General features: G+C 49.2%; 2 protein-coding genes across 2 annotated transcripts; both read left to right on the plus strand.

The window, feature by feature from the left end:
- The first annotated feature begins 4,806 nt into the window (after positions 1-4,806).
- On the plus strand, positions 4,807-5,745 carry LOC103065857 (olfactory receptor 52L1-like). Its single transcript, XM_007443664.3, has one exon. The coding sequence runs from the start codon at positions 4,807-4,809 to the stop codon at positions 5,743-5,745; it is 939 nt and encodes a 312-aa protein (XP_007443726.3).
- A 6,427-nt stretch (positions 5,746-12,172) lies between these two features.
- On the plus strand, positions 12,173-13,135 carry LOC103057882 (olfactory receptor 52P1-like). Its single transcript, XM_007445044.3, has one exon. It carries the CDS (start codon positions 12,173-12,175, stop codon positions 13,133-13,135), a length of 963 nt encoding a protein of 320 aa, XP_007445106.3.
- Positions 13,136-13,597: the final 462 nt, after the last annotated feature.

Consider the following 13,597-nt stretch of genomic DNA (forward strand, 5'->3'; position numbering starts at 1 on the left):
ACTTTTCTTTTAGGTATGATGGACAAACAACTGGAAAGACAACACGGACATTTATTTCTTTATATGATAACTGCAGCGAGACTTCTATATGCTCAAAAATGGAAGGATATGCAAATACCTACTGCTGAAGAATGGCGATTGAAATGAACGGAATTGGCTGAGAAGGCGAAACTTCCTTCTTTGCTCAAAGACAGGGCCCTGTCCGACTTTGTCCCTAATTGGAAACCACCCTTAGACTTTTTGCTTGATGCTCAAAAAAATCCAACCTTAATTTTGGGATTTGCTGATTGATGTTATAGTTATAGAAATATCTTGTACAAATTATACGTATTACTCAAACACATTAATTTTTAGGATTCCTTCTGAATATTAGATTAAAAACTATGTTTTACTATGTACATTTTTAGATATTAGAGTAGTAGGCGAATATTTTCTTCATCTATACCTGTACCGAGGAAAGTCGGAAGCTACTCTTTTTTTCTCCCCCCTTTTTTCCTTGATTTTTCTGTATTTTAACTTTTGTGGAAAACTTAATAAAATTTATTTTAAAAAACCCAGAACGATCTGGGATTACAAACAACAGCATGGATTTGTCAAGGACAAGTTTTGCCAGATTTTCTCATTTTGATCAGGTAACTTCTTTAGTAGATGTTAGGAATGCTACCAATGTAGTATAACTTGAGCTAATTTGGATAGTGAAAGTCTTACTATAGGGACCGAGAGTTTAAAAAACCACTGCAGCTCCAATTTTTAATTATAGGTCTATCAGCTTAACATCTGTCTGTGGAAACTGCTGTTAAAAATGAAATTATTAAACATTTGCAAATACAGGCCTTGCTCAAGGGTACCCAACATGGTTTCACTAAGAGTAGGCCATATCTGACTAATCTACTAGAGGTTTTTGGGGGTGTTAATAAATATGTGGATAAGGGCGATCCAGTAGACATCATTGACTTAGTTTTTCAAAAAGTCTTTGATAATGTCCTTCATCGAAGACTTCTCAATAAGCTTAGTGGCTGCAGAAGAAAAGGGCAGGTCCTCTTGTGGATAAACAACTGGCAAAAGAATAAAAAACAAAGAGTAGGGGGCAAATGGATGTTTCTCACAAAGAAGGGATGTAACTAGTGGGGTCCCCCAGGGTTCTGTCCTAGGACCAGTGCTTTTCAACATATTTATATTGTATAAAATTATAAAATTGGACCTAACTAGTGGAATAGCCAAGTTTGCTGATGACGCTAAATTGTCCAGAGTGGTAAAAACAATACGGGACTGCGAAGAGCTCCAAAGGGATCTCTATACATTAGGGGAGTGGGTGTCAAATGGCAGGTGTCATTCAGTGCAAGCAAGTGCAAAGCAATGTGTTTTGGGGCCAAAAATCCAAAGTGCACATAAAAACTGAAGGGGTCCGTGCTAGCAGTGATGATAAGGAAAGAGATCTTGGAGTTCAACGAAGACGCTTTCACAGTGTGCATCTGCTGTAAAAAAAAAAAAGTCCAATGGGTGTTAGGGATATTAAGAAATGGAATTGAAAACAGATGCCAATATCACAATGCCCTTACATAAATCAATGGTGTAACCACATCTGGAATATTGTATGCAATTCTGGTTGCCGCGCCACAAAAAGGATATAGTGGAGCTAGAGAAGGTTGAGAGGAGGACCACTAAGAGGATCCAGGGGCTGGAGCAGCCTCCCTACATGGAAAGGCTGCAACATTTGGAGCTTTTGAGTCTAGAAAGGAGGCGGACAAGAGGGGACATGATGGAGGTGTACGTGGTGTGGAGAAAGGGGATGTTGTGGAATTTTTGCCAGAGACAGGAGCCCAACGCTGAGGAGGAGAACCGTGTTCATTGCAATGATCACTGGGTGCCTGCTTTCAAGAAAGAGGGGCCCTGAACAATGGAAAAGCATAGGATTTATACACTTTTGAGGCTGAGAGGCGGGAAATCTGAGGGATCTGATTCGAGGATAGGTTTGGATAGGCGTTAAATGGGGGATAAATGGTTTTTCTATTGTGAAATAGCAAACCCTTAAGCAGACAGGTGATGGCCCTCCCATTGTTTCAGTATGATGGTGTTACGAGGGCTATTTTTGGCAGCAGAGCATGGTCACTCTTGGGTCATGCAATAGCCTGGAGCTGATCCTGTTTTGCATGAGCAAAGAATGGCAGAAGGAAGTGGAGAAAAGATATTGCAGGAGAGGCGAGAGGGAGGGGGGCAGAAAGAGAAGCAGGGGGGAGGGAGGAGTAAAGAGTTTGCTGCAGGAGAGGCAAGGGGGAGGGGGGAGAGTTTCTAACTTTATTTTATTATTTTTCCATCACAGGGAGAAGGAGGAGGTCTTTTTCTCTTCCCAAAAAACTTGGACCAGAGGTCACCCAATGAAACTGAATCCTGGAAGAATCAGGAGAGACAAAATGATTTTTTTAATATACAACTTGTAATTCAACTTTGGATTTTGCTACCATGAGATGTAGTGCTGGCTACCAGCTGGGCTGGCTTTAAAAAGGGTTGGAACGATTCGTGGAAGTCCTGGGGATCGGTGGCTCTCAGCCTGGATGGCGGTGGGGCTGCCTCTGAAGGGCCTCTGCTGGCAGACAGATGGGCTTCCGCATGAAGTTGGTGGGCCAGTGGAGAACAGGCTGCTGGACAAGATGGGCCAGGGATCCGATCCAGCAGGTCACAGCTTATGTCTTACGTTCTTAATTTGTCTCTAAATATTAGAGAGATGAACATGACATCTGACTATCAATTGCTCAAGTCTCTGCATAAAAGATGTTCCTTGACCATAACCCAGAAGCCGCCCAGGATTTTCTCATTCTCTCAGCATTTGAATATATCAGCCCAGTCGATAGACATTGCAAGCACATTCTTTCATGTAATCATTTTGCCTTTTCTGTAATCTGTTGTTATATTTCTCTCTCCTTTAAGCTATGGTTGAGACATGAACGTTTGACTTCTTGGCTTGGCTACAGAAGCCAACAAGCTGGGAGCTGAACCTTGTTCTGATGCTGGAGAGGGGATAGCAACCCCACCCCTGGCTGAAAGAGAGCACCCCCCCCCCCTTCTACCGCTTGGCCAGAAATTGTGAAGACGTTTGTGTTCCAGCTAATTTCAAAGCCCCAGCGGATTTCAGCCACACCTGGTGGCAGAGACCATTCCTCCCCCTTTCTGGATTTCAGTCACTCCTTCAGGGAGTGACTGAAATCACCAGAGGCCTTCCAGATGAGCCCTTATTTACCTGTCCTGGCCTTTCAGCGAGCAGCAGCAGAGTTGGAACTTGGGTGGCAGAGAGGCCACAGCAGCTACTTCTGGGTGCCACGGCTCGGTTGAGCAGTCAGGTTGGCTGTAACTAAATGTGACCTCCAAATCATCTGCTCAGAAATTGGGGTCAGGGATGGGGGTATGTAGGCATCTGTATCTGTGGGAAGCAAACGCGCACACAAGAGTGGTCTGGAAACGTTTCTCTTCCTGCGACATTCACTCCAAGTGAGGTGGGTGATCCAAGGGGGGAGTGGTGGGGTGGGGGACCCATTGGATGGCTGTTTTCTAACCTCAAATCTGTCTGAGTGTTAAGAGGAACGTGGCGAACATGGCAGGGAAAGGATGGCTGTGGGAGATGGGTGGCAGACAGGACACACCGGGGCTCCAGTCTCTGGCTATGGCATGGCAGAAGACCTTGGTTTAGAGTGGGGACGCCCAGCGTGGCAGATCTTTGTGTGTTTCCCCAGAAAACATAGAGAACCAGCAGCCTAAACCGTGTATCTGCCACGCTAGAGATTTCAGGGATCCTGCAAATTCCACTCTAGGAAAGAAAAGAGTTTCTCTGACGGGAGAAGCAACAGGTTAGGAGACTGAAAGGTAGAAAGGCAGACTGTGAGCGTGCCGTGCCCACGTGGCCAATGCAAGTGCAAGAAAACCACCTCTGTGGGCTCCCAATATCGCTACGATGAGAAGCAGAGAGGCCAATTCCCCGTCCTTAAGGGGAATGGGACGTTGGCAGCTGATTCGATAAAACACACAGCATGTGAGCCCCGGGCTGTTGCTCTTTGAAAGGGTTGGACCACAAAGTGTGAGTTTTGCTGGCTGGGATGATAAGTGTTTGGGCCCAACACACCTGGCGGCCCCCAGGTTGGTGTGCAGGGCTCCAGCAGGCAATTTTCCTGTTGGGTTTGGTTCTGGAGCAGAGGGCCTTTTGGCAAACGACTGACTGCGTTCATGCTTGGAATGAGCGGGCAGGAAGTGTGGCAGGGAGCGCACTTGGAGTCAAGAAACTGGCCTCTGCCAGCGACTGCCAGGAGTGTGGTGGTGCCCGTGCAGTGGCTGCGTTGATGGCTGTTGAAGGGTGTCCGAAGACCCCAGCTGTGGATTTTGTCGTATGGCTTTCATACTATTTTATACTGCCTTTTAAACCCTTGCTTTTGTGTCGTTTTTGTTTCTTATATTGTTTTTACATTGTCGTGAGCCACCCAGGGTCATATATTCAAGATGGGCGGATATATAAATTGAAATAATAAATAAATAAACTTCGCCTGAGCTGCCTCAAATCGAGCTTTTGGCCCATCTGCCAAGGAGGTGATGGGCTCAGTGCCCTTTCTAGGCTGCCCAGCCAGTCCTTCTCATTTCCCAGCAGAGCTCCGTTGTCAGAGCAAAAATCAGGGGAGTAGGCGGGGGGCAGACCTTTTCGGTGGCCAACCCCCACAGACACTCACTTTCTCTGCCTGCTTGAGTCTGGGGCTTCTCGGAACTCTGCTGGGCGTTTTTCTCTCCTTTAGGGAGTGTCTTCTTCTACGATGGTGGAAGAGCAGCACCATGTTCCTGCAGAACATCACCCACTCCTCCTTCATCCTGCTGGGCATCCCGGGCCTGGAAGCCACCCACCACTGGCTTTCCATCCCCCTCTTTTCTATGTACCTCGTTACCCTCTTGGGGAACAGCATCATCTTGCTGGTCATCAAGGTAGAAGCCAGTCTCCATAAGCCAATGTATATCTTCCTCTCCATGCTGGCGGCCATTGACCTGGTCATCTCATCAGCCACGCTACCTAAGATGCTGTTTTCCTTCCTGTTCCTTGACAGGGAGATCAGCTTTGCTGGCTGCTTGGCCCAAATGTTTTTCATCCACTCGTTCTCTGTGATGGAGACTACCGTTCTTGTTGCCATGGCATTTGACCGCTATGTGGCCATATGCTCTCCGCTGCGCTATGAAGCCATCTTGACCAATCAGAGGCTTTTCAAGATTGGAATTATTGTGGTGGCCCGGGCCGTTGCTCTCATCATGCCACTCCCAGTTCTGGCCACAAAGCTGCCATTCTGTGCAAGCAACATGGTGCCCCACACATATTGCCAGCATATGGCCGTGGTGAAGCTGGCCTGCACGGACGTCACTGTCAACAGCCTGTATGGTCTGAGCGTGGCCCTCTACGTGGGGCTTTCAGACATTCTGCTCATCTGCCTGTCCTACGGCATGATCCTGCGGACGGTTCTCCAGCTGCCCAGGGAGGCACGACTCAAGGCCTTCAACACCTGTGGCTCTCACATCTGTGTTATCCTAATTGCTTTTGTGCCAGGCCTCTTCTCCATCCTGACCCACCGCTTTGGGCACAAGGTTGCCCCCCATGTACGTGTCCTCCTGGCTAACCTTTACCTGCTGCTCCCTCCCGCCCTCAACCCCCTCGTGTACGGCATCAGAACCAAGGAGATCCGTGAGAGGGTGGTCCGCCAGGCTTGGAGGAGGAAGAATTTCTTCTGAACATCCTGACAGCAATGAGGACCCACAGAGCAACAAGGATACCACCTCCGGAAGCAGACGCGGGGTGTTCGACGCGAATCTCCAGATACAGGGCCTGAAGGTGATTGGCTGGGAGTTACAGGCTGCCCTCCCCAGAACAGGGTCTCTGTTATTGGAATCAGGACTTCTAAAGTGATGTTAAAGGTTCACTCCTTAGAAGCCCGTCATTCCGCGGTTCAGAACTCCTGGGACGATAGTCACAAATTCAGGAGAAACTGGCACTTCGATTTATTGCAATTCATAGCCCTTTAGGTATGAAGGACCTGCTGCACCAAAATAAAAAAAGAATTGATACGTTGGCATGAAGTAGGCAACGGTTCAACTGTGTGTGATTTTCTGAGACGGGGGGTGGGAGGGGTGAGCCCCAAGGCCAGGCTCGGGTGAACTGCTGTGCATGATGCAGTTTGACAGCTGAAGAAGCCCCCTTTTTATTTATTTATTTCATTTATTTCATTTATATGCCGCCCATCTCCCCCAGAGGGTGACTCTGGGCAGCTCACAATTAAAATCAAACATTAAAAACAGTAAAAATAAATATCCATATTAAATTACCGAAAAAATAATACTACATAAAAAGACTACGCACATAAAAAGACTGTATAATTCAAGAGGACGGGGGGAGGGGGCAGAATCTGCCAGTTCCAACAATGCGAGCCCCCATCAGGTCCCCAGGCCATCTGGCAGAGCCAAGATTTCACCTTCTTCCTGATTTCACACTTTCCATTACAAAGTGGCTGACAGTTTCATAGCTTCTGGAGTCGTTTTAATAATTGCCTTATTCTGCTTACCTTTTATTGTTTTTCACTCTGTAACGGATTTGGGTGGGCACGAACATTTTGTAAATAGATCGGTTTGCTTCAGAGCAGGCCGGCACAACTCATAGAGCGGAAAGGCCACACTGGTACATTAAACGTACCCGTGGGTCTCAAAGGAACAGCTGGCGCACCAGGCAGCTGTCTGGTGGCTAGCGGTGTGGCAGCGGCGATGGGGCCGGCTGTGTCGGGGAGGCCCGGAGGCGCTTGGCAAAGGGTCTTTCAGGGCGGGGGTGGCTGTGAAGACTAGGTGGCAGCAGGAGAGCCTTCCCGGTGGCGGTGGCGGCAGTGGCTTTGCTGAGTTTCCAAGGAGGCCGGTGGGCCACACAAGGCTGCTGGGGGGACGGCACGTGGCCCACGGGCCCCATACATCGTGCAGGCTGCTTTAAAGCTTAATTCCTGGCCTTTTTCACTGCAAAACTCTAATGGCTCCAAAGTTATTGTTTTCTTGCAAGTTCATATTCAACAAACAAAAGAAGTGGGTTGCTAAATGTTCTTGTCCCACAGAAGAACAGTAGCAGCTTTCTCACGCACGTGCTCACGCAGAGAATTTGGTTCAGTTTGTGCCCAATTTTTGACAGTATGCAAAAAATGAATCCAGTCCTTATTTGAATCCATCGAAAATGTTGCAAATTGTATTACCCTAAAGAGCATTAAACAAGACAGAATTCTTAGAGACCCACCGTTTGAGGTCACCAACCCCTTCCTCCCGCCAGGAACCCACGTTAAAGCAATGCAGAGAAATGGCTCTCCATTCAGCTTAATACTGAATTATACAATACTAAACTTGCAAGCATGCAAAGTTGCAGGAGATGCCAACCTATATAGCATCCAGCAAGATGGCTTTATTTATTAATTTAATCCATTTATACAGCCACCCAACTCACCAGTTGCAACTCCGGAAAGGTAACATACGATTAAAACCTTACAAATCCTTACGAAGTAAAACAACAGAGAACAAAAAGACACGATACGATTAAGGGCAGCCCACAATTGTTTATTCCAACACCATTTCAGACCAGTTCATCTGTCACCCTAGTCCAATGCCCAGGGGGAAAACGTGGTCTTCGAGGTCTTGCAGAAGGCCAGCAGGGTCAGGGCCGTCCAATTCTTGGGGGACGAGGGGTCCAGAAGGCAGGTGCCCTGACAGAGAAGGCGTGCCTGCAGGGTCTCACCGGATTGCATTACGGAGGGGACCTGGAACTTGTCCACCCTGTCAGATCTCATAAGATGGACAAATGCAACCGGAGAGGGGCGACCGCACGTGGAAGTGATCCTGTGCCATGAAAGGCTTTATAGGACCTTTATCGTAACCAGGACCCTGAATGGCACCCAGAAGCCTACTGGGAGCCAGGGAAGCTGAGAGAGCAGTAGCGATACATGGCCTACTGTGGTGCTCTTGCAACTACCTGCCCCACTGCCTTCTGTATCAGTTGCAAATTCCAGGTGGTCTTCAGCCATAGCCCCAAGGAGAGTGTTGCAATAGTCCAACCAAGAGGTGACTAAGGCATGAGTGACTGTGAGTGGAGGCTCCCGATCCAAGAACAGGCACAATAGGTACACAAGATGGATTTGTGTACAGGCCTTCCTGGTCACACCCTCTTCAGGCAGGAGATGAGAAGCCTGGAGGACCCCCAGATGGCATACCATCCAGAACTAAAGGATAGAAGTCCCCAATTCTTCTGCATACTTTTGCTACTGAACCCATGTTGGTAGATAACTTCTCCCAGCAGATTTGTGTAGATATTAAGTAAGAGCAGAGAGTATGTAGAGCCTTGAGGGACCCCATAAAGTAGTGGTCCAACACTAGATCTCTCCCCTCCTACTGACACTGACTGGAACTGGCCATGAAGGGAGGAGGAGAACTACCAAAACACTGGGTCTCCCACTCCCAACCCCAGAGTTGGTCCAGAAGAATACCACGATACTGAAGGCCAGTGTAATACAAAAAAGGGCCAGAAGGAATGCACCATTCCCGCGCTGATCCTGCCAGCTGCAGCACAACTACCTTCCCAACAACTTTCCGTAAGGCGCACAGTTGGGCCCAGCAATGGTTTCTTGAGGAGCAGGTGAGTCGCGGTCTCCTTAAGTGGCGATGGGGTCATCGTGGCTTGCAAGGATGAATTTACCACCACCTGCACTCAACCGCACGTTGTCTCCCAGGAAGACTTAGCTAACCAGGAGGGGCACGAATCTTAAACCTAGGTGGCTGTTCTCACAGCCTCACCAAAACCAAATCATTTCACCATTGCCTCAAGACAAGAAACAGACCCAACATGTGACCACCACTGTGTCAGGCCCTTGGTGACCTGGGTCAGGCCCATGGTTGCCATGGTGCCTGCTTAGAGAACTCCACCATCCACCTGGACACAGAGTTGAGCAACTCAGGTAAGGAAGTTGCTACATAGCAGGGAGGGTGGTTCAGCAGCAACAGTCCCACCTGAACCTTAGAGCCAGCCTCTCAAATAGTCTCACATCTGGTAACCTGTGGAGAAGTTCCTCTGAAAGCCCCCAGAGCACCTTGGATGCCCATAGCTCTTCCACCTCCTCTTCCGCAGAGTCTTGGCAGCTGCCACACTCAAAACCTAGGCGGGCACATTCTGAGAGGACAACCCCCAACTCACAACCGTCCAGGTCTCAGTAATATATGCCAGGCCAACCCTCTCATCCACAAGGAGGTCACAGGTGAGAGAGGCTTCATGACAGGCTGACCTGGCATTTCGCAGCAACTGCCAAAAGCCCAGTGACTCTGAAGGTCCAGTGACCAGGCACTGGGGAAGAGTTTGGGGGCTGGTACGAGGCACCGAGGCCATGTTCCGTCAAGAGAGGCCCATTCCGCATCTCCCGCCATATCTCCTCTGCCTCCGACCCCAGTGATGTTTCTGCCTGCCCCCATCCCTCCCCCTGGTGAAAGGGCCCCATCCCAATCATCCTATCCCCCTCATCCAGAGGGGTGCTCTGATTCCCAGCCACTTCTGCACGAGCCCCGAGCAACCCAGGTCCCAGGACAACCCCCCCCAATCCGTTCATCTGCATGTTCTAGTACCTGCTCTCTGCTTTCAACGAGCAGGTAGGGACACCTACCCCAAACCACCTGGTTCTGCCCAGGTGGAAGAGCCAAGGCTTGCCACTCCCCATCACTCCCCTTCCCCAGCTCTCACCCAGAGGAGGCCAAGGGCAGCGCCAAAGTCAGCCACTCTTCCATATCAACACAATTGCCTCAGTCCATCCATCCCTCATTACGCCACAGGTGAGAATGACAAAACGTCAGGAATGATCCATCTAGGTAAGCCAACCATAGCTTCTGCCCCATCTTCCTGACGATCAGACATCACACCTGTGCTCTGACAGCACCAGCAGTTGATTCATGGTTCTTACAGTCCAGGTTCCAGTTGTCATGAGCCACGATTCAGAGTCTGGCTCTGAAACTGATTCTGACAATGTTGCTCCGGCTGATCTGCCACAGGCCTCTCCTGTTCAGCTGGAGCAGTCAGATGATGAGGCACGACCCCCAAGCCCCAGATCCAGATGCACCCAGAGGCGAGCAGAGCAGCGTCAATCAAGGAGACTCCTCACAAGGCAAATGATGAGGCCGGAATCGCTGCAGCCAGCTGCCAGCAGAGAGATGTACGTAGCTGGCTTTGCCTTCACTCTCTGTTGGAAAACAACCGTTTGAAAACCGAGCTTGTGTCTTGTGTGTATCCTGAATTCCTGACTTCCGGATTGGCTGACTGCCCAGTTTGGCTTCATGACTTTTGGTCTTGGAATTAGAGGAGTCTTTTGGTTCTCCAACTACAAGCGGTACTTTTCTTGATAAGTCTTTGTTTTGAAACTTGTCTGCTGTTATCTGCTTTTGCTCCCTGGCAACTGTGCCTACTACCTTGAAACAGAACACCAACAGTAGATATATCTTTGCAGCATCAAACTTTATTTTTGCCTCCCGGCCCACCCGGACATTCTTCTAGCTTTCATCAAGATGCCTCCTTAGCCCCAGGGCTGCCCATCATGGGTGACTCTTCTACCTACAAAATTCAGCGTCATGCAAGTCGTGGTATTCCCTGTGACCCTCTATGGAAGTGGAAGTTGGACTTGAAGAAGCAAGCTAGGAAGAGTATTGATGTCTTTGAACTTTGGGGTTGGAGAAGACTCCCGAGAAGACCACGGACAGCCAAGAAAACCAACTGACAGGTCATCAGACAAATCAACCAGAGTTCCTACTGGAGGCCCAAACTATCCTACTTTGGACACACCACACCGATCAAGCTCTCTGCAGAAGGCTCTAATGCTGGGAAAGGTGGAAGGAAAGAGAAGAAGAGGACGAGAACGACTTGATGACACATAGTCAAGGCATCACCCGAGCGCTCTCCCTGATTCAATGGTTGCGTTGGACACCAAGGATGAAGCTGATTTTATTCCTTCTTCCATTTACTGTACTCCAGATGCTAAATAGCACCATGAGGCTTATCCATTACAATTCTGTTTAGATATAGGTTTTAAAAAATGTACTGTGTGTTTTTCATGCCTTCTGAAAGTGAGATGGCTCAATGAACAGGATTTTTTGTTTTCCACGACCTGAGAAGGTCACGTAGAGACCAGCACCATATTTTCTCTTGCACTATTTCCTTGGATTTTCAACGCAGTGGAGCAAAGGAAGAGAAAGAGCAGTGTGCTAGTGTGTTGCCTTAAGGCATCGGGGGAACAGGAAAAGCTGGATTAACAGGGTGACTGAGGAGGTGGCCCCCCAGTCCACCCTCATGCCCAATTGCTCCTCCTGCCAACAGGCCATGCCAGTCTGCAGAGGCTCCTGCTCACTCAGCCATCTTCAGGGCCAGCAATGCTGGAGGGGGAGCTCTTCGACCGCCCTCCCCTTGTCTCCAGTGATCTGCGTACACACATCCCAATCTGCTGGGCCTTCTGAGAGCCCCCAAAGCAGCCCGCAGCTTCTCCTGAGGGGCAGGCTTAAAGAACAACAAGGCAGCAGAACAGCAGAGACGTGCTGAGGGTGGGAGCTGGCCAGGATCCCACTTGGGCTGTTCAAGCCTATAAAGACTCCTTCCTCACGGAAGGAGCAACACTGGTGCTACACAACCAGTGCCCTAGAGGATGCACGACACCCCCACTCTACAAGGACTTGAGAAAGGCTGTTGCTGCCTGGTGAGTTTTTCAAGATGCAACAATCCAGGCAGATGCAACAATCCAGCCACCCTCTTGGCTAGGGCAGTGGGCTGCCCGGTCCAGTTCCCACATCCGCAGCCAACATTTTTCAGCTCATTCGTAAAGCTGTACCTTGAATCCCCCCGGCCCACTGCTGCCACTGTGGGACCGGAGCTGCCCGCTTCTTTTGAAGCTCCCCCAATTTTCCACTGGAGACGGGTTCTGGGCAGGGCACAGGGCTGGCCCACGCCATAGTTTAGCATGAGCAAGACCTCTACAGTGTCGAAGGAGAGTAAAAAAGAGAAGGTCTCCTGCAGCTCCAAGCACTTCCCACCTCTCTGTTCTTCTGCTCTGATTGACAGGTGCTATGATCTTCAGTGAAGCTAGTGGCCGAAGTGGTTGGTGCATCTCTGATGATCTGAATGATGGTCAATTTGACATACTCCTGGCCTTCTGCCTTTGTGTTGCAAGGCATCCCAGGGTTGGAGGCATATCACAGGTGGTTCTCAGTGCTAGTCTGCATCAGCTATGTGATCATTATTACTGGGAACTGCATCCTTTTACTAGTGATAGTATCAGAACCAGCACTCCACAGGCCCATGTTCTACTTGCTCTGCATGCTGTCCACTATTGACTTAGCAGCCTCCACCTCTGCATTGCCCAAGATGCTTTGCATCTTCTGTCTCCAGGCTGGGGAGATCCAGGTTGATAGCTGCCTGATCCAGATGTTCTTTATCCATGCGTTATGTATGATGGAGTCAGCAGTGCTCTTGGCCATGGCTCTAGATCGTTACGTGGCCATCTGCTTCCCTCTCAGATACACTTCTTTCTTCACGGGCTCACTAGCTGCCAAGGTGGGGGTAGCAGGTGTTGTCAGGGGAACCCTGTTGATGTCTCCATGTCCTTTCCTGATGAAAAGGCTGTCCTTCTGTCGGACAAATGTTATTCAGCATACTTACTGTGAGCACATGGCTGTGGTGAAGTTGGCCTGTGGAGACACCAGCATCAACCGTGCCTACGGGCTAAGTGTGGCCCTGATCGTCATTGGAGGGGACTTTCTATGCATTGGCCTCTCTTACTTCTTCATTGTCCGTGCAGTGCTCCGCCTTTCTTCCATTGAAGCCAGGTTCAAGGCCTTTGGCACCTGTGCTTCCCACCTCTGTGTCATCTTCATCTCTTATACCCCAGCACTCTTCTCTTTTTTCACCCACCGCTTTGGCCACAATGTTGCTCCCCACATTCATATCCTACTGGCCAACCTTTACCTTCTCTTTCCTCCTATGTTGAATCCCATTGTGTATGGAGTGAGAACCAAGGAGATTCGGGAACAGATCATTAGAGTATTTCTGCCAAGCAGGAACATGGTCAAATCCAGATCTGTCTGAATCGGTGCTCCCCAAATCTTCTCCCTCTTGCCACGTTAGCTGCATCTAGACAGTGTGAGAGGTTGGGGATCCATGGAAAAGTAGGCAGTGTTTGTAGGCTGCCAAGGTTCCTCAGCTACACAGTGGACTTACTGTTGTTCTCTAGAGGTCCACCAAGCCATGCAGATGATAGAAATTGCTTTGGCTAACAGTGATGCCGAAATGTATAATGTCCAGAATTGAACAAAGTTTTCTGCAGTCACCGTGCTTGCTTATGCCATTGTTAATGTTCAAGAAATAAGACATTGGGAGAAACAGGTGAATTGAGTTTGAGGACAGATGCAGATGTGCAGTGTGGACAGATGGACCTCTGCTCAAATCCTGCTTGGGTCACTCAGAAGGAACTAGACAGATCCAACTCAGGAAAAGCAAAGAAGGAAGCCTCTGCACCAGGTCTGGCTACTAACTACCACAAAGAAGAAT

The sequence above is a fragment of the Python bivittatus genome, unplaced genomic scaffold, assembly GCF_059951505.1.
Source record: "Python bivittatus isolate LINGU-HERP-01145 unplaced genomic scaffold, Pbiv_v1 ctg000340_np1212, whole genome shotgun sequence".
NCBI lineage: Eukaryota > Metazoa > Chordata > Lepidosauria > Squamata > Pythonidae > Python > Python bivittatus.

Excerpts from the sequence above, each read along its gene's own strand:
- LOC103065857 (XM_007443664.3), top strand. The coding sequence starts at position 4,807 with ATGTTCCTGCAGAACATCACCCACTCCTCCTTCATCCTGCTGGGCATC.
- LOC103057882 (XM_007445044.3), top strand. The coding sequence starts at position 12,173 with ATGATGGTCAATTTGACATACTCCTGGCCTTCTGCCTTTGTGTTGCAA.